Source organism: Miniopterus schreibersii (assembly GCF_964146895.1).
Source record: "Miniopterus schreibersii genome assembly, chromosome: 6".
Lineage (NCBI taxonomy): Eukaryota > Metazoa > Chordata > Mammalia > Chiroptera > Miniopteridae > Miniopterus > Miniopterus schreibersii.
The window spans coordinates 30,831,076-30,853,914 of NC_138107.1; the positions used below are offsets into that span (position 1 = coordinate 30,831,076).

At 44.6% G+C, this 22,839-nt stretch overlaps 1 protein-coding gene across 2 annotated transcripts in view; it reads right to left on the minus strand.

Moving 5' to 3' along the window:
* The window catches only part of B3GAT2 (beta-1,3-glucuronyltransferase 2), a 59,150-nt gene extending 50,699 nt beyond the window's left edge, over positions 1-8,451 (minus strand). Inside the window, exon 1 of one of the 2 annotated variants that reach the window (XR_013998966.1) lies at positions 7,315-7,995. Coding sequence is in view for 1 of the 2 variants with exons in the window: in XM_081139464.1 (XP_080995590.1) it covers positions 7,315-7,911 (597 nt within the window). In the remaining variant the exon portion in view is untranslated. Of the gene's footprint in view, positions 1-7,314 lie in introns of both variants that reach the window. The other variant, XM_081139464.1, reaches the window with a different exon arrangement.
* Positions 8,452-22,839: the final 14,388 nt, after the last annotated feature.

The window sequence follows — 22,839 nt, forward strand, 5'->3', positions numbered from 1 at the left end:
ACAATGAAAGCATGCTCCTCACACCACCATGTACACACTTTTCAAATTCAGATGGACATGGGACACGGACATGCCAGTATCCAGGGAGAAGGACCTGCGGGGCATGACTAAATAGCACTGCCGAAGACCGAGAAACGGTGGACTTCTCTACAGAACACGTTTGGGGAGACTCCACCTCCTCCCCCAAAGATAACAAGGACACCTTCCAGTCCTCCGGACATTCACACACCCTCTTTCCTCAGGTTCATAAAGTTGGCTCCCTCCACCTGGAGCTCTGGATGCTGCTGGACCCAGATTTCTGGGAGCAGGTGCCTTGTATGGGCGGCAGGGTTGCCTGTGGCCTGGCCCACACTGATTATCACAAGGCAGCCAGGGCCTGGGGGGGCCCAGGGCTTGCTGCTCTCCGGGGAGGAGAATCAGGGGGTCCAGGTGGGTGTGACGCCCAGCAGCACTGCCAAGATGCCCACCTGGTCACAGTCAACATCTTCACTGGGAAGACAGACTTCCGCAATGGATCCGCTGCTGTGCAGGGCTGCACGGGTCCCTTCCCACCCCTGGACTAGTTTGTAGTCTCATCTTTGCCTGCCCTGGGCCTATCCCATGAGGCCCAGTGACTCTCCAACCTCCCTGAGGACACGAGGGCTCAGAGCTCAGAGAGACTCCCTCCCTGGCAAGAGCTAGAGAGGTCTTGGACCTTTTTACCTGCAGGTCCAACTGTGCCCTTTCTCACCTCCTCTTAAACATGGAATAAGCCTCCTCTGGTCCACGTGGGCCCAAATACTTATCCCCCAATGCCCCGCCTCACAAAACCAGCCTACAACCTCATTAGGTGCCCCTGCTTTACACTCCCAGGCACCTGCCTGTCTCTCAATGTGCTCTGATCTTAGCGCCCAAATTAAGACCAGGTTCTCAATCTGGGAGGGCTGGGTGCTCTGTTCGCAGCTGTATTACCTGCTGCAGTAATTAGGCACAGTGCCCGGCTCACAGTGCTCAACTAGCCTATGTTAAGCGGAGGAGAAGGCATACTGGTTATATTCATTACATTCAAGTATCTTCTGAATGTGATACTGTTTAAGCCCAGGCAGGTGTAAGGAATCTTGCCGAGCTGAGTGATACACTATTACTGCTAATATACAATTATCTTAGATAACTGAAATCCCAGTTAATGGGAATGTTCAACATTTAGCATACTCAGCTTTCATTAGAGAATGAAGATACAATTCATAATACCTGGTTGAAGGAACAAGAGTCTTAGATTCTGCACGTACCATATGTAATGCTTAAAGTTCTTTTTCCACTGGTGGAGGAGGCTGATGGAGGAAGGGGGAGAACTACTCAGCTTTGGTCATTTGGGGAAAAGATCAAATAATCTGACTGCGGTAGGGCACATGATCACCCCCTCAGCACAGCCATCTCCAAACTTACTATCATGCAAAAGGACTCAACCAATGATCTTTATCTATTGTTTTTCATCCAGGGAAATTCCTAATCCCAGAAGAAATCAGAAAATTAACAAACCTACCAACAAGTTAGTAGCCAGCATAACCAGCTCACCGGCGTGAGGCCTAACGGTTCCTACAGGCACATCTCCGTGCTCCACGGAGGAGCTGCCTCAGCCTCTGTTGGCGGAGCAACCTGCAGGTGTTGGCCCAACATCAGCTTCAGCTCAGACTGGTTCAGGTGCCCAGCTCCTCTCCTCTGTCCCCGTGGTAACGGGAAACAACTCAGTGTTCTTCCATTCAATTGTCTGCCCTGACAAGCTACATGCCCAGGAGATACAGCTGCTGATATACATGTATCAGCTGAGGGGAAAAAATAATCTCAATGTTTTATCTCCTGCAGAAATTAACAGTTTTTACTTGTTCATAGGAATACCTAATTCAAAAATATAAGACTACAGTTTATGTACTGACTTGGCAGTTTTCGCCTGACTTATAAAAACAATCCAAAAATCAAATGATCTATCAGTGAGATAGCGAGGGAGGAGATAACATTTTCTTAAGACCAAATGATATCGGTGAAAAAAAGTCGTAAGAGAAAAATCAGAAGTTGATGCCGCCCAGAGGACAGAGCTGAGTGCAACTACAACAGAGCATAGCAACAGCATCAAAAGACTCCTGCTGATCAAAAGCTTCACTTAGCATGTGACGTGACACAGCTCCATCTGACTGTAGGGCCGGGTGCGATGAGCTGCAGGACAGTCCAGGGGCAGGCTCAGAACCAGGGCGCTGGGGTTCAAAGTCCTCTCTCTGAACAAAGTCCTAGCAGCATGACTTTTTCAAGTTACTTCCCGGTCCTTTGGCTCAAGTATAAAAAGGGTTACTGTATTAGATTCAGGCTGCACTTTTTAAAATCCCTGTACTCATCAAAGAACTGTGTTCATGACTAAATATGAGCATTAGGATGGTGGAAAACGTGGGAACAGCACTAGCACCTACCTCAGGGGCTGTTAGGATCAAATGCGTTAATGCATGTAAAATCCTAACGGTAAGTGCTCGACTGATGTCAACTGTATTTTGCTTGTATCCACGACAAAGGGTATTTTTAACATTTACTTAAGGTTGTGTACAAAAATTACCAGGTATGAACAAAGGATTATATTTTATTAGTGTGTTTCTGTGAATTGGAAATCTATTCTAAATCTACCTACTTACTTACCTACCTGTGGTTGGTCTAACAATTTGATTTGTGTTTGGGGGAGAGAATTTGAGAACCATGCAAAACTTAAATTTCATGCTTCTACAGCGCTGCAAATCAAATATACGATAATGTGTTGACTTACTCAGACTGAACAAATCTTCCATCAGAATCCAAAAGGTTTGAATAGACATATCTGAACATTACTGAATTCCGTACCCAAAAATAGCACTACTTGAACACCCCCTGGGATTGTTAATAAATAGGACCGTTCACTTTGGTCCTTCTATTTTGCTTTTGTAGCATGCCTTAAAAGCAATTACTATTCCATTACTGTTCACACAAGAGAAGAATTACCAGCTTGTAATTTAGAGGCAGGTGGAACAGACAGAAGAAAATGGAGTCACCCACATAGTTTCCAAGAAGCAGCAGACAACAGCCTAAATGTTTAAAAGACACACACTCACTGCATCAAACAATAATCCAGACACGTCTTCATGTCTATTCATGAGAAAGAACAGTCAGTGAAAAGCAGGTGGGCAAATGACAGAAAAAGACAATTGGAAGAGGCAGGAGAGAATGTCTTTTAAACCTGAATTATTATTTCTGGTCCATTAAATTATCAAAATCCAAATGAAAACTGCTGGTCTCCAAAGAACTCTGTCAAAAACTAGCCAGAACTCAAGTTCTATCCACAGGGAGACTAAAGAAAATCTATAGGTTTAACATCGATAGCCTAAGAAAATTGGCTGTAGTCTTATGAACATATTTTTACAAAATTCTCACATTTTATCAGACCTATGGCATGACTATCAATATGCTTTTAGGCAGAAAGAAATAAAACACAAGGAACACATTTCAGATAAAACAATCTTTTTATTCTACACCTAATGGAACTTTCTGGGTTTCTTCACTTTGAAAAGATAATTACCCTACACTAAGTAACTGAATCGAGGGTAAAAAGAAAGGTAGGTCTTTTGTCTCAGGAAACATACAGAATTTACTATTGGGGGTAAGGGGGCTAAAACTGTGAATTTAAATATTCTTTGGATTATAGCTCCAATAAGCTGCATGTAAAGGGGGGAGCTTATAAATGTTTCAGAAAAGGAGCAAGATGGAATTAAGCCTCAACTCCTCCACCTGCCTAGCACACAAATAGCTTAACAGCACCCAACAAAAAATCCAAACAAAGGGCCTGTTTAGTTCACTGCCTGTCAGAACATCTTCTAGATGCAGTCTCATTAACTGAGTCCTTTCATGAGCTCCTGAAATGTCTCAGACTTGGCCTGTCTTCCAGTCTTACCTCATTAAATCTAAAGTTAAAATTTTTAAAGTTTTTGTTCTTGCTTGGAAAGTGCTATTTTTTAACCTTTCAATATAATGGATTTGCAAAGGTGAAAGCAACTTCACCTGAAAAGCATCAGCTTTAAACTCAGGGAAGCTTGGAAGGTTTTCCAGTAAAGAACAGAAATCTGATGAATAGCATTATTGAAAATATGACTGGATATAGAGTCCCATTTGTCTGTAGTTGTTGCTTTTATTAAAGCAATTTAAATCCTTTGCAAATGAGCTTTCTGGAGAGCTAGATCGATACGGTGCACAGGCAGGCGGGTTACCTGTGATCCAGGATTCAAACCCCCATCAATACCACAGGAAGAGCAGTAGTTGTTGAGATTCAGGAAACCTGAAAAAACAACAACAAAACACCCGACCACTGTTTTCTCCAATGGCCAGTCCAGTTTCTGTGGCTGCAATTCACACTGAGCTTCATTTGCAAATGGATTTGGCTGTTAACATAGGATTCATTCAATGGAAATATTTCTTTCCAGTCAGCGTAGCTCAGCTGTAGGCTGAAAATGAGTTAGCTGTATGAGAGAAGCAAACACCATGCCAGTTACCACGGAGAAATAATTGAACATGGATTGCCTGTTGCGCCTTTAATTTAATTTGGAGACCTTTCATCTTTTACTTTCCTTCATTTGCAGCCAATGCTTAGTGAGCTAATTTGTACCTGGTTCATTTTCTTCCTTCTATCTTATCTGCGTTTACATCAACCATGGGAATTAAAAGCACTATGAATAAAAGATGAAGCCTGACTTGGGACGTTCTTTCCTTAAGTACTGGGAATTACTTAAAAACTAATTTGTGTGTGCACACATACACAGGACTGAGATATAGACCTCGGACCTGAGAACCCCTGACCAGCACCTTCCCTTCCCCCAAGGAGCTTCGGTGTTTAGATGTTTTATCTGGTCCTACCTTTCCTCCAAGAGAGCCACGTCTACACTGTCATCCACATGGAATCAATCCTAGAAGTGGTTTAAGGTAAGCCATCCCATTAATGCACAAAACTAAGGCTGCATAAATTCCACTAATCTGACTTTTTTTTAGTGAGTTCAATACTGCTTGCCATTCGAGGAATAAAACGGAATGTATTGACATGTATGCATGGTGAACAGATGCCTACCCTGTCCAAACACCGTGTGGGAGGGAGAAGGGATGGTGGTGGGCAAAGACTCTAGTCTCGGAGGGACCTCTAGGAGCTATAGAATTTAAATTCTAAGTGTATCATCCATATTGTGTTTTTAAAAAATTGCTTCTGTTGTGTATTTTGTATACTTGGAACTTCTCCATAAAACAGAGCTGCACATGCTCTTAATTTTATTCTCATTATTTCAGCATTTCCAACTGTATACACAGTTTGTGTCTTGAAAGTTTTGCTTTTTTCCTTTATTGTTTCCTCTGGCCAATACTACTTTTTTCTCCTTACCCTCTCCTTTCTTACATCTTCTCTCTTCCTTTTCCTCCTATGGACCACTGGGGAAAATAACACACCTACTGGGTTCTTCTCTTGCTGCTTAATACCCACCACCAACAAGCCATCCTTTCAGTTTGGGAAGCATCAAAGAAAGACTGTTCTGAATCGCCTCACTGCCTGTGGTGCCAGCTCTTGCCCTCACCGAACACCTCACACAACAGGCTAGCAGCTGGGAATAAATTGAAAAGCATTCCCCCTTCACGGCCCAGCCCCCTAAGAGATTAATTAATAATGACGTGCACTACTTTACATACACAAGACCACATTTTCACAGGTAAGGCAACTTCCGAGTTATAGAACAGTGGGTTTAAGAGGACGGTGTCCTGACACATAAAGGTCTGCGCTTCAGAACACAAACCACATCTTTGGGGAGACAGAGCACACAAGCAGAATCAAAATAAAAGCCCAACTTAAAAAAAATCAGATGATCTCTCTAATCTTGGTTACAATACAGTCTACACCATACATTTATTTCTTCTGAAGAAACACAGACAGAAAGCCCTACATCCTGGGAGAAGAAAAGACAGAGAGCAATTCCTGGTCCTTTTATTCATAAAGAAGGAAAAGATAAATAGAAATGAAGGTGGCAACCGCCCTTCAGAAATGGGGCTTTTAAAGCCACACAAGCAGAACAATTAAATGGAAAGTGTACAGAGTAGCTTTGTCCTGAGGTTAAGACCCCCAAACAGATGTGAGGATGAAAGTGTGGGAGGCATATGATACACACAGACTGTCCAGTTTACCTGGGGGAGAAGGGGTGCGATGGAGTCTTAGAGGCAAGAATGTCAAGGAAGTCTGGGGGGGGTCCCACGGGAGGTCAAAGTATCCTAGAATTTTTTTCAGCTCTATTTGTGTATGAAGAAGAAAACTGACAAAACCATGTAACTCAGTCTTATTTGCAGCACACACACACACACACACACACACACACACACACACACACACACAGGCTGCAAAATACCAGCCTCAAGAAACAACACCTGATCTAACCGGTGCAGGCTGGTTGTGCGCAGGTGTGGCCTTCCAGGGGGACAGGGGGCCATCTCAACAGCTGGGGGGGGGAATCACTCGGGACCTCGCCGCTAGCGAGCCGGATGCCATGGCCCTGGGCGAGAGTGGCCTGGCTAACTCAGGGAAGAGAGGCCTTGGAGACAGGTCGAGAAAGGGAGCCGGACAGTGCAGCGAAAGCTCTGGCTGCGAAAAGGCAGAACAGTCTCAAGTCCTATGCCAAAGGGTTTCCTTGAAAAAGAAGTAGTCTGCAGAACTGGAGAGGGCCTTCGTGGGGTGTACAGAGCAGCTTTGGGGCTCCAGGTGGGCGCCCTTAAGAGGCACTGTTTGCACTAATAATCAACGGACTGCCAGAAAAATGCCTCTGGGTTGATTTTTAGGTGACTCTCTCCACCTTCCTCTCCACGTGGTCCTAGGACATGAATCACACCTGTGTGCGCCGAAAGGCCTCGGGAGCACACCAAGCCGCCTCCCACGCGCAGCCTGCCTCCTCGTGCGCCCTCTGCACCTGGGCTCCACGCTCAGGCCACCCAGGGCCTGGGCCTGACCCGACAATCATTCCCGCGCCCCACACCTGCGCTGATTTCTCGCGGCCCAATCTCGGGGCGAGGGAGACAGCAAAGCCCCTGTCCTGACTCCCACCCTTGAGACACAGTGGTCCTCACCCCCAAACCCCCGAAACACGCCAGGGCTGGCGGAAGCTATTGGCTGCCCCCGAGGAGCACCCACCTGGAGTCCCAAAAGAGCGCACCGAGAAGTGAGAACTCCAAAGTGCAGCCGCAGCCCCGCAGCCCCCCGAGGCCCCCCCGACTCCCTCCCTGGACCCCCAGCTGGGGCGGGCCCCCCACTACCTCCTGGAACAGCTCCAGACTGTAGGTGTTGTCGTCGTCGGCGAAGAAGAGCACGCCGGGCTGCGCGTGGCGGTGCTGGTGGCGCTGGCGCAGCCAGGCGAGGCCGGCGTTGCGCTGCTCGGTGGCGCGCGGCAGCCCGGGCCGCTTGTAGCGCCGCGGCGTGGGCACGTGCAGGTGCGTGCAGGGCAGGCCGGCCCGCGCCAGGAAGCGGCTCACCAGCTCGCTGCGCGCCGCCGCGTCCTCCACCAGGATCCAGTGCAGCTGCGCCACCTGGCGGAAGGTGTTGGCCAGGCGGGTCAGCTCTGCCTTCTGCACCGGGCGGCTGTAGGTGGGCGTGATGGCATAGATGGTGGGCAGGGGCGGCCCGGGCTGCGGCGGGAGCTGCGGCCGCGACTCGTTGCGCTTCTCGGAGCCGCGCCCGGGGCCGCCTCTGCGGAGCGGCGGTCGAGCGCCTCCGCGGCCCGAAGCGTAGGGAGAGAAGTAGGGGCGCGGGGTGAGCGGGGGCGCGGGCCTGCGGGTATCCACGTCGAGCATGATGATGACGATTAGGATCCAGGGCAGAAGGATGAAGAAGCGGCTGAACAGGATGGACTTCATGGTGCGCTCTCCCCTGGCCTCTCGGACGCCCCTCAGAGGGGCCGGCCGGGGGACCCCCGCGCGCAGTTTGGACGGCGGCAGCGCCCGCGCTCAGGCAGCCGCGGTCCGCGCGCTCTCCATGGGGTCGCGGGGCGCTGCGGGGTCCGGGAGCCGCGGCTTCAGCGCCCGGGCGTGGGAGGTCGGCGCCGGTGCCGAGGAGGTAGGGCTACGGGGCGTGCAGGCGGGCGAGCGGGTGCCGCCCGTCCTCCCGGCGAGTCGGCGGGGAGCGGACCGGGTCCGGCCGCGCGCCGCCAGCCCGGAGTTGCGCCGAGCGCCGGGAAGACGGTGATCCTCGCCGCGCTCCTTCCCAAGAGCGGGAGCCGGCGGCCGGCCCCCGGGCCGCCTCCCGCGCCCGTCCCGGGGCTGCGGGCTCCCCAGCGAGCTCCCCGGGGCACCTCCGAGGGCTGGGGGCAGGCGCTCAGGGCCCCCCCGCGTCACATCCCAGCCGGGGCGGCGCGGACCGCGAGCGGACGCGGAGACGCAGGAGCCCAGCGCCGCGCGCGCTGCAGCGGAGGCCCGCGCCCCGGCCCTCGCGCTCCTCTCCCCAGAACCTCTCCGCGCTCCGGCAGCAAGATCCCAAACCGAGGAAAGAAAGAAAAAGCGAGGGGGCGGGGGCGCTGCGGACTCCCGCGTCCTCCCAGGGCTCCTGTGGGAAGACAGCAGCGCTGCTACTGGCGGAGAGGGGCTGCGAGCGGGGCGCGGGGCGGGGGCCGCCCTCCGCCGGGTCTGGCGCCGACGCCCCGCCAGCCGGCTCCGCGGGCGGCTGCTCCACCGCCGGGGGAGGCGCGGGGAGGGTCCCCGAGGGGCGCGACCTCGGGGAGCCAGGAGATGCGCCTTCGCTCACCTCTGCGCGCTCCTCGCTTTCCGAAATGCGGCCAGGTCTTCGGAGATTAGCCAGGAAAACCCACTCACGTGCAGAAAACTCGGGAGACCTCGCGTGGGGAGTGCGAGGAGGGGAGGCGGGAGGGGGCAGAGGCTTCCTTGCTGGCTCCCGGCTGCGGGGCTGGGGTGTGGGGTGTGGGGAAAGCCGGCGACAAAAAGCGCTTTCACGGAAAGGCAGACATCAATAGGGGCCCTGGGAGACCGAGGGGGCGGGGGGGGGGGCGCATAGGTGTTTGGCACGTGAGACAGCCCCTAAGAAAGAATCCGTCCCCGCGGCGCTGCCGGAGCGCGGGGAGCGTGGGGGTGAATTCCCGAAACTCCACCTGCACGCGTCTCACTCGCGTTTCCGCGGTGACCTGGAGTCACAGCCCCTCACAGTGCGCTGCCGCGGGAATGACTCCAGTCTGACCCTCTCGATCCTTTGGAGGAGGCCTGGGAAGTAGAATCACCTCCATTTTTTTAGATGGGGAAGCTGAGGCTCAGCGCTTAAAAGTGATTTTTCTGAGGTCCGTGGCAAGCAGCCAAGTGAAAACGAAGCGCGGATCCCCCGGGTCTAGCCAGCGGCGCCCGGTGCGCAGAAGTCACGCCCCGCGGAGCTGGACCCGGGGCTGCCCTGCGCCCTGTAAACACCGTGCAATCAAAACCAGAGTGGACGGTGATGTGCAGAACTGTGTCAGTGCCTGGAGGACGAGGACTGCACAGCTGGTGCCGAATTTGGACGTGTCCTACCCAGCCGGCCTACTAGCTGCGTCCCTGTCTGTGTAAGGACCAGGAAGAGAGAAGAGAGGCTGGCTTTGCAGTCACGTTCCAGGGAGGCGCCTGCAAAGCAGCAGACCCCCCCCCCCCCATGATAATTTCTGAGCCCTTCTTCCCTCGGTTGTCTGTCTTCCTCTGTCTTGCTCACAAATAAATTCCCCTGGTTGCAGACCCTCCTACCCTTGCTGCTCCCGCCTATCATCAGGCCTTGCTGCATCTGTGACTTTCTCTAACTTTCCTCTGAGAGTGAAATGTACAGATTTAACAGCCTCCCCCCAGCCTGCAAGGACAAGCCTTCTGTTGGGGCCTCCCTGTGTCACCCACAGTTCCTACTTTAAACTTGGCAGATTAGTGCATCCTAAACACAAAACCAGGCATCCATTAGACCCCTTCAGGTGTTCTGAGCTGGCCAAATAGGCCTGCGAGCCCCGGTGGGCCAAACATACGTTTACGGTCGTGAGAACACAAAACAGTTTATTCTTGTATTATTGTTTATTAATATTGAATTATTTTCCATAGCACCAACTATAAACCTACGTTTGCCCCACCCTGCATAACACAACCTCAGAAAAAGATGTCCTGCTTAGGCCTGGGGTGCAAGCAGATATCAATGTCAACATCTTGGGGAAGGAGGAAGGGAAGATAATTTAGTAAAGGCTTTTCTTAAATACTAGAGAGCAGCACATACCCACGCCCGCCCCCACAAAGATTACCCAAGTCTCCTCCATCCTGCCAGCAATGCTAACGCAATTGAAGAGAAATGCCTTGTGTGTGAGCTGGAGGAAAGCTCAAGTGGTTACTGAATTATATTAAAAAGCATCACTAACCTTATTAGTAGGGAGCTCTTGGTTATTCCCACTACACCATAAAACCTATTTCCTAATTGTTTCTTCTTCAGCATGCAGGGCTATTCAGAGATGAGACACTTTCAAAATCAATCAAATTTTGGAATTTGAGATTTCAACTGGTGCCAGGAATTCACAGGTGTCATGCAACACAACACAAAACTACCACATCCACATTCTGGAAGTCACACTCCATTTTTTCTACTTAGTCAGCATTTGCATCCAGGTTTTCCTCATGTCATCCCCTGGGGGTGTCACGGTTTTGGGTTTGATTCCCAGCTGGGCTTAGGCAGCTTTGGAAAGTCAATGAGCCTCTCAAAACCTCAGTTTCTCTTCTGGAGCATAGAGCCAATAGTACAAACTTCATGGGCATCTTGTAAGGACTCAATAGGATAAATGAGGTAAAGTATTTTGCAGAGGAGCTGGCACTGTGAAGGCAGGCAATAAATGGTTTTTAAATACAGGTAGCATATCCTCTAAAGATCTTAACTCGGGAGAACTCATCATTGCCCAGGAATAGAAAATGAAATCCATCCAAACAGGATTGACAATGCCTCTAACTAGGGCCCCCACCTGTGTGGGCCACAGGAAGGCCTTACTGTGTGTGGCTGAGCTTTTCCAAGTTGAGGTAGGGGAGGGAAGGAAGAGGAAATCAATTAGCCCAAAGACAAGGTGCAGCTTATCACACAATAAGGATGACATGATTCCAAGTGGCATTTATTTCAAACTACTGAATATGCCATAGTGTTTTATAGTCAGTGTCTCAAAAATGTGGACCACATCTTTTATGACCAAATTTCAGTAAAGATAGAAATACAAAAATTACTAAGAAATAATATATGCACCCCTGTGTTCATAGCAGTGCAATTTATGATAGCTAAGATCTGGAAACAGCCCAAGGACCCATCAGTAGATGAGTGGATAAAAAAGCTGTGGGACATTTGCACCATGGAATACTATGCAGCTGTAAAGAAGAAGAATATCGTACCCTTTGGGACAGTATGGATGGACCTGGAGAAAATTATGCTAAGTGAAATAAGCCAGGCAGAGAAAGACAAACATCACATGACATCGCTTATACGTGGAATCTAAAGAACTTAATAAACTGATGAACAGAATAGGTTCAATGACATGGAAGCATAGATCAGATTGACAAATATCAGAGGGATGGAGGAGGGCGGGTGGGTGGAGGAGGAGAGAGTAACTAAAGAATTTATATGCATATATGCACAACCCAAGGACATAGACAATGGTGGGGAGAGGGACTGGGGAGGGGGATGGGAGGGGGTGGAACGGGTCATTGGGGAGAAAAAGGGACATTTGTAATATTTTTAAAAAATAAAAATAAAAAGGGTAAATAATGGAGAAAAAAGGAGAATATCCATTGGAAGCATAAAATGAGGGTAAAATGCTTTAAGTGCACAATTTTGTCACTCTTTAAATGTTTAGAGAGTTTATCAGGTACCGGAATGGAAACAACTCCATTAAATGGAAACTTGAAGAAATGTCATTTTTATGAAGCATCATCACTGGGCAGCTCTAGTACTTTTCCATGTAGTTATGATATTCTTACATAAAACAATTTGAACTTGATCTGTAGCTGGTAATGAAGATTGGTGGAAGCCACTAGAGTAATTAAAATGATTACCTAACTTCAGAGCTTCTGTACATCCTCTCAGTGTTTATTTTGATTTAATCTCTCTAATTATTTGTGTAACAAATGAGCAGTGCTTCATCTGTACTAATGAAGCCTTAGATTGCTGGCATCAGCCACCACATCTCAGCATTCAGTTGTTGTTCTCAAATAAACAAACAAAGGTAAAAAAAAAAAATTCATCTGGAGAGTTAACAAAACATATTGTATAATCACTGAACATTTGCATTTTGCCTTGATGAGTGATACGCAGCTGTAACTTCTGTAGCAGGAAGACAGCACATGGTTAGTGCACCGTGTAGAACTGGTCCTATCTGACATTTGAGCCTGGGGTTCTACTAGTGTGACTCAATCCACCTTCAAATGAGCATTTGGGGACACCCTTGATATTCTTAGTCAAGTAAGAAAGAGAGCAGGAAAAAAAAAATCTATACACAATAAAGCACTTGTAAATATCTATATGATAACATGAGTATGCAAATCAGGTTGTAAAAAGAATCAGAACCAATTCATGTACAAGTAATAATGTAATGTGGAGATGTTGATAATCAATACCCACATGCCTATGAACATAAGTACTTTCTGTTAAAATATCAAACACAAACGTGTGAAAGGGTGATATCAAAATAAATAATTCTAATAGCCCCCAATTCTGGGGGTACATGACAGTTTCACTGATAACTGTCAGAAAAATGACACCCAAACCATGATTAAATGGCTCCTTTGGTTTATATAATTTTCATGCATCTGGATCCTCTACAAATATCACTTTTGGCCTAGAATTATTCTAAATTACAGTGCTTCCTTAAATTTTTAGACAATTGCAGCTATTATGCACAAAATGTGACATTAGAAGTAGTTTAGTGAAATCCCATTTTTATAGGATGAGTTGGGATCAAGGTTATTCAGTAAAAGCAGTTTTCTAGAAAAGTAAAAATTGGCAATTTATCCTAATAATTTTATTAAAAATAATTCAATTCAGCTTGAATAACAGCTGAAGATAAAACATGCTAGTGTTCCCCCTTTCCCCTTTATTAATGAATTCGGATACACAAAAACCCAATAAAACATGCATAAAGAATACGGGCAAACTCTGCATCTTTTTTCTTCACTATCTTAAAAATTGGCATTTACATTAAAATGCTAATTTGTTAGAAATAGAATTTAACTGTAAAACTGCACAACCTACCTTTCTCAGTCGTTAGGACAATAAAAGGAGATCATGTTGATGAAAGTACTTTGAACACTGTAAAGTAATTTATGCATGTAAAATAGAGGAGATGGGCCTCGAGCTGGTAATTGTTGAAGCTGGGAGAGTACGCATGGGGGTTCCTTATACTATTGGGCCTACTTTTACATATGTTTCAAACTTCCATTGAAAAGTTAAAATACACACAATAGGTTATTATGTACTACAGTTTGTTTCCCAAAATAATAATGGTGTCACAATCCAGAAGATGTGTTGGTAGATTGCTCCATATCTCATTGAACCAGCCTCGGTCTTGAAAATAGGTCAGTTCAGTTAAACAGTTATGTCCTATTTTAGGAGGCAATAGTGTAGGTAGAAGTGTGTGTGTGTGGGGGGGGGCATCTAAATTAGTCCTTTATATAGTAGGAGTAACAGGCATTCAGTGAGGGAACAAACAAAAGAAAAACAAAAGTTAATGATTAGAACAAACTATAAACTCAGTTTTTGAGTCCGGAGGGCAGCCGGTCAAGATTTTTAGTTATTGGGCTTGAGGCATCTTCAGATGGTAGAGAGAGGACAGGTGGTGGCAATCCGATGAATTTTCTTTTATTTTTTGTAGTCCGAATGTCTCTGGTGGTGGCATCAGGTGTACGGTGAGCTTGCTGAGCTTCAGCAGCAGGCGTGAAGGTTGTCCACACAGGATTTGTTGTGGTGATTTCTTTGACACATCAAATCATCCAGCTTCAGTTTGCAGGGCTTCAGAAAAGGGCAGTTATAATTTTTAGTGACATCAAGTCAGGAGGGTGGGAGGAAAATGGAAAATATTAATTACTGAAAAAATACATGCCATCACAAGAGCCAGATTACAAAGAGGAAGAAAGTTCACTCAGTGACCACGACACTTTTTGACAACCCACAAGGGTGTGTTATAGTTGTTACTGACACACAGAATGTCCTCTCTACTGCCACCCCCATTTTTATCAGGGATATTGAAGCAAGACTAATTTGTTTGTAAAACAAATCTACTCTCATTAAACTTGGCTTGCTTATTTACATAAGTGCAATAAGAATAGAGATTTATCATATAGGCTTTTCTTAACTCTACTTTGACAGAACTTTTTTTTAAAAGTTTTTAAAAAAAATATGTTTTTATTGGTTTCAGAGAGAGGAAGGGAGAGGGAGAGAGAGATCTAGAAACATCAATGAGAGAGAAACATCAATTGACTGCCTTCTGCACGCCCCCTACTGGGGATCGAGTCTGAAACCCAGGCATATGCCCTGCCCTGGAATCGAACCAGTGACCTCCTGGTGTCGGGGTGACAACCAACTGAGCCACACCTCTAGGCCCTGCCAGAACTTTTAATAAGGAACCTCAGATTGGACCTTTAAAAGCCTGTAGCCCAGTCGGCGTTGCTCAGCGATTGAGCGTCAACCTATGGCCCAGGAGATTCCTGAGGTTCGATTCCCGGTCAGGGCACATGCCCTGGTTGCGGGCTCGATCCCCAGAAGGGGGCGTGCAGGAGGCAGCCGATCCATGACTCTCTCAGCATTGATGTTTCTCTCTCTCTTTCCCTCTTTCTTTCTCTCTCTGAAATTAATAAAGATATATATATATTCCTATAGAGGTTAATAAGCCAAGTCAGGAACTTGGCACCAGACTGCCTGCCATACTATAGATTTGGGTAAATTCCTCTCTTTTAGAGGTTCCCAATGTAACTTAGGTTGTGGGTTTGCCAGGAAATGCCCTTTCTTGCTCACCTACAGGGCTGCTAACCCTGTAAGCAAGGTACCAGGCTGGTATTTCAGGGGACTTTATAAAGTCGACCTTAGTTCCTTCCATCTGTCTGGTCATTTCTAATTCTATGCATATTATTCTCAAATATGATGTTCCAGTCAAAGCTGTGGTAATATAACCAACGTTTCCAGTTATGTCCTGTTACAAGAAGAACACATTCTAATTGAACTTATTCAAACAACTGTATTGTCATGAATATAAAAATATTCAATAAGAGTTTCTGAATTCTGAAGGGATCAGGTAGGGAGAGAAGGATAAGTGTTTCAGTTCTGTTTACAAATTCCGTATAATTTATAAAATTGCTGTAAGTTACAGATAGTTTAAGAGAAAAGAGAAAATGAAATTTTCTCTGAAATTAAAGATTTCCAGAATTTTTAATCTGGAAGATAATATATTTAAAAACCAGTAATGTTTTAACAAAAACTAATTTTAAAACATTTATTTATTTAGCCCCATGTTATTGATTCTTATTTTGTTTGATCTTGAGTTAGCAGTTTTATGAATCAATCAGTTTCTCCATTAGCTAGAAATTCATACCCACTTCAGTGATATGATTTTACAGGTATCGGAAACCCATATTTCAGGGTACGTTCCACGAATGTCTCTGGAAATGAAGCACCTTGTTTTGTAATTGATTGCAAAAAGTTACAGGAAAACATCATAGTGAAAAATAACTGCAAACAACAAGCGACTCAAAGCTAGCCGTGGTTAAAGATCTGGTGAGAGTTCATTATGATGTAATTGACCAGGAAATTTGGTTATTTCTATGATATTTAACATATTAAGATACTAATTGTAATTATGGCTGATTACACAGGCAGACAGTAAGAACACTGACAAATTTTTAGGAACTTTACACAATTTTTGAAATACTTAGTATTAGCAGCACATACTCATACAAATATGACCCAAAAAGGTTAAGCATCACTTTTATTTGGCAATATTTCCCATGTAATTTAACATATCAAATAAGTCTAATTAGTTCAACATCTCTCTTTTCATTAGGAGAGGGAAAAAATCTTCTGAGATTATCCAGGGACCCTGCAAGATATCCCAAAGTTAGTGGACAAAAGATTATTCAGAATGTGATTTGGGGGAGATTGTCAAAAACTGTTAAAAGTCTTGGACACTTGATTAAACAGATCACAAGTCACTATGAAACAATATCTAGTTATCCATCTAACCAAGGTGACAACAGATTTTAAAGACAAATACAGAAAGTAACATACTTCAGGAAACAACAACGACAACAAACCTTAGCTTTTAAGTACTGAGAAAATTCAGTTTTTACTAGTAATCAAAGACCTGACAGAGCCAACATGAAGCACAGGAAATTATTTTGAAAAGACACAGAATCTTTGTTTCCTAAGCCGTTAACTCAAAAGGTAGAGGAAAGCTTTTATAATCTCTTATTAAGAGAAAGCCAATAATTTAAGGAACATTGTCATTTTAACAGAGGGAGAAAATTAAAAACCAGCTTTGTATCAGTATATTGTTGAACTCATGCAAAAAACTCACAAATTAATCCATTTACTCTTAGCTTTGACCTTCTAGCATAAAAACTACCCCCCCCCCCAAACCCTCTGCAACTTTCTATATCCATTTAGGCTTTGTCCCACTCTTTTTCAATTTTTCATTCTGGAACAAGTGGTTATTTTGTTTTAGAACAAAATTAGTCTATTTTTCTCTTAGCAAAAACATGTCCTTCATACCTTTTCTCTCTCTTTTCTCTTTTTTATATCCTACTTTCCTTGTAAACTTTGCATACTAAAGTGTTTCCCTTCACTCTTTGGTTTCTAATAGTTTCATTTACATATATTGATTGCCAGTCATATACAGCAGGTCTTCAAATAGTGTCCTTTAGTTATAAGATTGGCATGATGCCATGGGAACTTGACCTTTGTTTGTATCAATTAGCCTGTGGTAAAACTCGTTTCATTATACATCATTTAGCTTAAGGCTGCAGAACCTATCAATGACAGTAAGGACTTACTATACTAGCATTCTGCAGCAAACTAGCCAATTTTATAAATATACCATTTTGTAATTTACAGGTACATTTTTTTCATAACACAAATTTTCAGTGCAATAAAAAGAACCCATGTTTACTAGCAGACTCAAATATCTTTGGTCTCTGTAAAACTTAAGAACTCAAAAATAAATCGTTAACATATATTATTTTTCCTATAGATAAACCAGGTAAGTACCAAAAAAAAAAAAAAAATCACCAAAGCAAAGAACCTAAAAGTTAAAATACATGGTTCTCGCCAACATTTTTTTTTTTTACTGCTATGCTTGACATACCCTAAGCAATTTATTTTTTATTGTATTCTTTGTTCTTAGTTGAATTTATAATTTTACAATCATAAACATCTGGTAGAGACAACATAAGCTTATTTGACTAGTGAGCTCAGGTAGAAGAATTTGTATGCCTGCACTATATGTCTGAAGACATACTTATTTTTATTAAGCCAACAAACTTTAACCTTTATTTACTAAAAATTATCCAAGATCATGTGAACCTGAAAAACATTGGGGTTGGTTTCTATATATCTGAGAGTTTTATGAATTTCTATAGCTCCATTAAATAGACCTCTTTCACAAATTAATTTGGCAATATCACCTGGAGGTAGGGAAAAGATCACATATACATAAGTGCATATATAGACATAAACATACAGACAGATATAAACAGAGATTGTATAGTTTTCATTTTAAATCTTATCCATGAGTTAGGTGTACATACAGAAACACAAAATATACTAATTTATATGAGTTGACTCTCATCTTTGCCCGAATTTTTTCTTTTTAATTTGATCTTCATTTATTTACAATAAGAGATCTCTAAGTATCCTTTTAGATATAAAAGTCCAAATCTTCAAAGGTGTATCTATTTTAATGTGACTACAAACCGAAAGGCCTTTCATGGCTTAAAATTAAGAAGCCTTTTAATGGATTAACTATGGTCACAAGAAGCATCCCCAAAGAGGGTGCAAAAGATGCAGCCCTCCCAAGCTCCAGAGCCACTCATACAGACAGCCTTTCAAAGAAACATGTAGACAACCCCCTGAGAAATAGTAACTGCCGGTAGGACACTAGGCACAAATGGCATGCAACCCACATGTCTCTACCGGCCTCCAGTCTGACCGCTGGCTGCCGGGACACGGGCCCAACAACCTGCAGGCGCCGGCAGGCGGAAGGCCAGGCCCAGCTCCCAGCGCACAAAACAAGGCCAAGAGGAAAGCAGTGCCTGGCCTGGTATGGGCACGACCAAGAGTCAGTGGGCACCAACGCCACACTCACAAGGGGCACGGTCCAAAGAAGTAATTTTTTTTACAAATATTTTTTCCCCTGCCAATCTGAACTTGTAAAGGAAGGAACAAGAAGTTTGTTTTTACCTTCCTCTCTTGACCAGTACTATAGAGATGCAGGAAAGTTCTGTAAGAATTCTTTTTTTATTTTTAACTTACCTTTATTGTTCAGAGTACTATATTGTTCAGATGTCTCCCTTTTTTTCCCCATTGCCCCCCTCCCCAGCCTTCACCGCACTATTGTCTTGTCCACAGGTAAGAATTCTTGCCTTCTGCCAGCTTTTGGCAGTTCTCCCAGGACCCCAGCCACAGGCTCTGGAGAGAGTGGGAGTGGGCATCCCAGCCTTTTATGATCACATCCTCACTGTCCAGGAACTGTAGGGAAAACAAAACGAAGGGTCTCTGTTTGGCCCTGAGAATTAAACAGACATAAAACTGATTAACAGGAGAAAAGCATATAAGCTACTGTAAGTTTTATGTGACATGGGAATCCTCATAAGGAAATGAAGACCCCCAAAGATGTGGCAAAACCTACACTTTTATACTAGGTTGGGCAGAGGCATTGTGAGAAATCAACTAAAACATATGGGAAGCTTTAGCCAAAGAGAAGAATTATTTTAACAAGGTCTGTTTGTATGGCATTTCCTTGGCTTCAGCTCCCCATCTGTGGTGGTTAGAATTTTTTTCCCCTGGTATGGGGAGGACATCTTTCACCGGGAGTTTTATCTCCTGCTTTTAGGAAGAAAAGAAGATGAGAGAGCCCTTCTTATACCTGCTGTTTTTCAAGTGCCTTTAGCTCCACATAATGCTTATGCCAAGTAGCCTATGTTGGGGTGGCATATTCTGCCCCTTTCAGGCTTCTATAACAAAGTAGCTGAGACTGAGTGGCTTAAACAACACACATTTACTTGTCACAGTTTTGGTATCTTGTAAGTCCAAGATGCCAGCAGATTCACCGTCTGAGGAGAGCCCTCTTCTGAGTGGCCAACTGTTGACTTTTCATTGAGTCCTCACAAGGCAGAAAGAGAGTGAGAACTCTCTGGAAGCCCTTTTATCAGGGTACTAATCCCATTCTTGAGAGCTCCACCCTTATGACCTAATTATCTCCCCTTAACCCCAATGTTTAATACCCCTACACTGGGGGTTAGGATTTTATCATATGAATTTTAGAGGGACATAAACATTTAGTTCATTGCACAGGTTGGTTTGCAGTATCTTATTAAATAAGACAGTATTTCCTGCCTGTCTCAAAAGTAAATCTAGTCCCTGTGGGTAAACACATGTTATATGAGCACCCCACCTCCAAAATATAAGGATTAATAATAGAACCCTATCAATGTTTTAGATGCAATTTCTTCTAAATCTGGCAGTCCATTGACTTGAATTAGTTTTTTTAAAAACTAATTTTCATTAATTAATTTCTGAACCTGAAGTTGTGCAATTACAGTGCCTACATTTATTAGTTTCTATTTCCTGAGTGCCAAATTACGTATGACTTGGGTTGGGCATGTACGTGGTGGTCTAAGTGAAATGAATTCCTCAGGCAAAGTGGACATGGGTTTGTTCCCTTATTTCTCTGCCCGTCAGGAGTTTATAGCTTCAGCCTAAGAACTGACCCACACAGATTTAGTCAGAAAAGAAGTTCATTAAGAAGGCTGGTTCTGAAGCAGGAACAGCACCAGGGCTGCAAAACTGAGTCTATCGTTTTTCAAGAAGAGTGCTTAGAATTCTATTCAAATAGAATATAATTAAGTCAGCAAAACCATCATTCCCAAACTATGGTATAATTGCTTAGAGTCACATTTCAACTAACCCCAAAGCCCTCCAATTCCAAATGAAGTTTGATATACACCCCAAGCAGCCAGGTGTCAGGGCTGTCACAACCGAGGTGCTCTCACTCCGTAGGATTTAGTAGCACTTGATCATTTAGAAAGTGGTAGTAATAAAGCACAGAAACCTAACTGTGGGACATTGTCTGCCAGACAGGTTACCACGAGGCTTAGCAGTTACCTGAGACCCAGGCCAACCTTGTCCAGAGTGTCACCCAGGAAAAAGAGCTACCTCAGAACGGAGAGACCCGAGTCCATGCCCTGGATACCCACTCATTGGGTACCTATCCGAGCTTCTTCCTCACTTGTCAAGGGAAGAGGTAACAATACGTGCCTCCTGTTGTCGCACCTGAAGCTGAGAGATGCTGTACAAGAACTCTCATGGACCAGGTTCTATTCAATGCACTAAACACATTTTAACACAACCACCCTGCAAAGTGGGTACAGAGGGTGAGAAACTTCTCTAAGGTCACCCAGCCAGGAAGGATAAGAGACTGAATTTGAATTTAAAAAAATTCCAAGGCCAACATTGTTTTCACTATAGCTGTTTTCCACAAATGTGAAAGAGTTGAATGGATAATAGGACTGCAAATGGGAGTTATTTCAGCATTCTAAAGCCCTGTGATTAGATGAGTTGGTATGTGTAAAACCCTGAGGACAATAACACAGTAAGTATTCGGTAAGCACTGGCTGCCGCTGTAGTGATGATGGTGATATGATGACGTAAGGTGCACTGTTGGCCTCTGAATATGCAGTAAATCAAGATACTTAGAATAGGACTAATTGCACACATTTTTTAAAATGAGTAATCAAGTGGTCGTTGTTATGCAAAAGCACACACTGGTGGTAGAAAGATGCCTGGGTTTGAGGTCAGAAGATCAAGGTCCCAGTCTAGGCCCTTCCCATTTTGTCACTCAGAACAGTAAGAACTTGGGGGGGGAGGGTTCACCCACACCTGGACAGTGTGTGTGAAATTCTATTTGTAATGGGCACAACACTATAAAAATGCTAGTCAATAAAGAAGATAATCTCTTTTGGGGCCTAGGGATTTATTGATATTCTGTGTTTCCTCTCTGTTTCTGCCAGCATTAGATCCGTGGTAATTGGAGAGTGGAAGGGGTATTTATCTGATGTAATATGGCATACAAACTGTAGGTTCAAAGGAATAGTTTTCTTTTAATAAGGGCACTTGACTATCAGGAGAAAACAATCTCCAATAATATAACTTTTAAAATTTTCACTTAATGTATTGTTTGTTAACATATGTGGAGTTCGTCAAAGAGCACTCACACTGTTCAAGTGCTATGTGTGCTGTTTTTAGAGAAACTGACTAGGAGAGACGCTATGGACTGAATGTTTCTGCCCTCCAAATTCACAGACTGAAACCTAACCCCATTTTGATGATGCCACACGAGGGGTGGAGCCCTCATGATAAGATTGGTGACTTAAAGGGATGAAAAGCTAAGAGCTCTCTTTTCAACATGTGAAGATGCCAGGAGAAGCCAGCTGTTCATAACCACAAAGAGGGCTCACCAGGACCTGACCAGTCTGGCACCCTGATCTCAGACCTCCAGCCACCAGAACTGTGAGAAATAAATTTCTGTTGTTGATAAACCACCCAGTTTATGGTATTTTGTTTAAGCAAACCAAATGGACAAGGGGCAGACAATACCACAATACCAGCGTACTTCGGGGGTTACTATGAAGGTCAGAGTTGTCAGTGTATACAAACACACTTTATAAATGATAATGGGGTAATAAAACAGCTTACATTCCTGACACAAGTAATACAAGCTACCTTGTTTAAAGTTTTGAACAGTTATGGACAGATTTTATATATTAAAGTTTTGAAAAAGAACAGTTACGGGCAGATATATAAAATCTGCCCATAAATGTTCAAAACTTTAAAGAAGGTATAGTTTTTATTACTTGTGTCAGAACGGTAAGATGTTATGTATACACATACATACTTATTTTTTTCATACATATCTATTAAAATCAGCCGAGAGCATAAGCCCATATGGCAAAGTCTGGAACATTTTAAACATGGATCTTCTAATTGTCCTCTCCTCATGGGGTCACGAACAGCGTTATGTTCCTGCTATTGATGTGACAATGCATATGGAGTATTGTCAACCGGGGAAGCTCACCCAAGCCTTTGTGTCCAGAATGCAAACCTGGATGGTCACCCACAAGGCCGGCCTCAATCTCGAGCCCCTTGGGAGGTTGAGCTGATACCACCTGACTGAAGCCCCCACCCTCCGTCACATTGTTGGTGTGGCTAAAAGACCCCGGGGAAACAAAGACACGTTCATCAGGCAGCACCTTCCAAGGGTTTAGAGATCAACTCCCAGGGTCCACAGGCAAAGGCCCGACGTCTCCTTGGACAAGATTAAATCCTTTACTCCACAGTTACCAAGATCAAATCTGGGTCATGGTATGCTACCAAAAGCAGCTAGTCACATACTTGGCATCCCATCCCATCCCATCCCATCCCATCCCATCCCATCCCATCCCATCCCATCCCATCCCATCCCATCCCATCCCATCCCATCCCATCCCAGTTTCCCTAAGATGTCAAACCTACCCCAATTTAAACTCTGAATTTAACTGGCAACATAGAGTAAT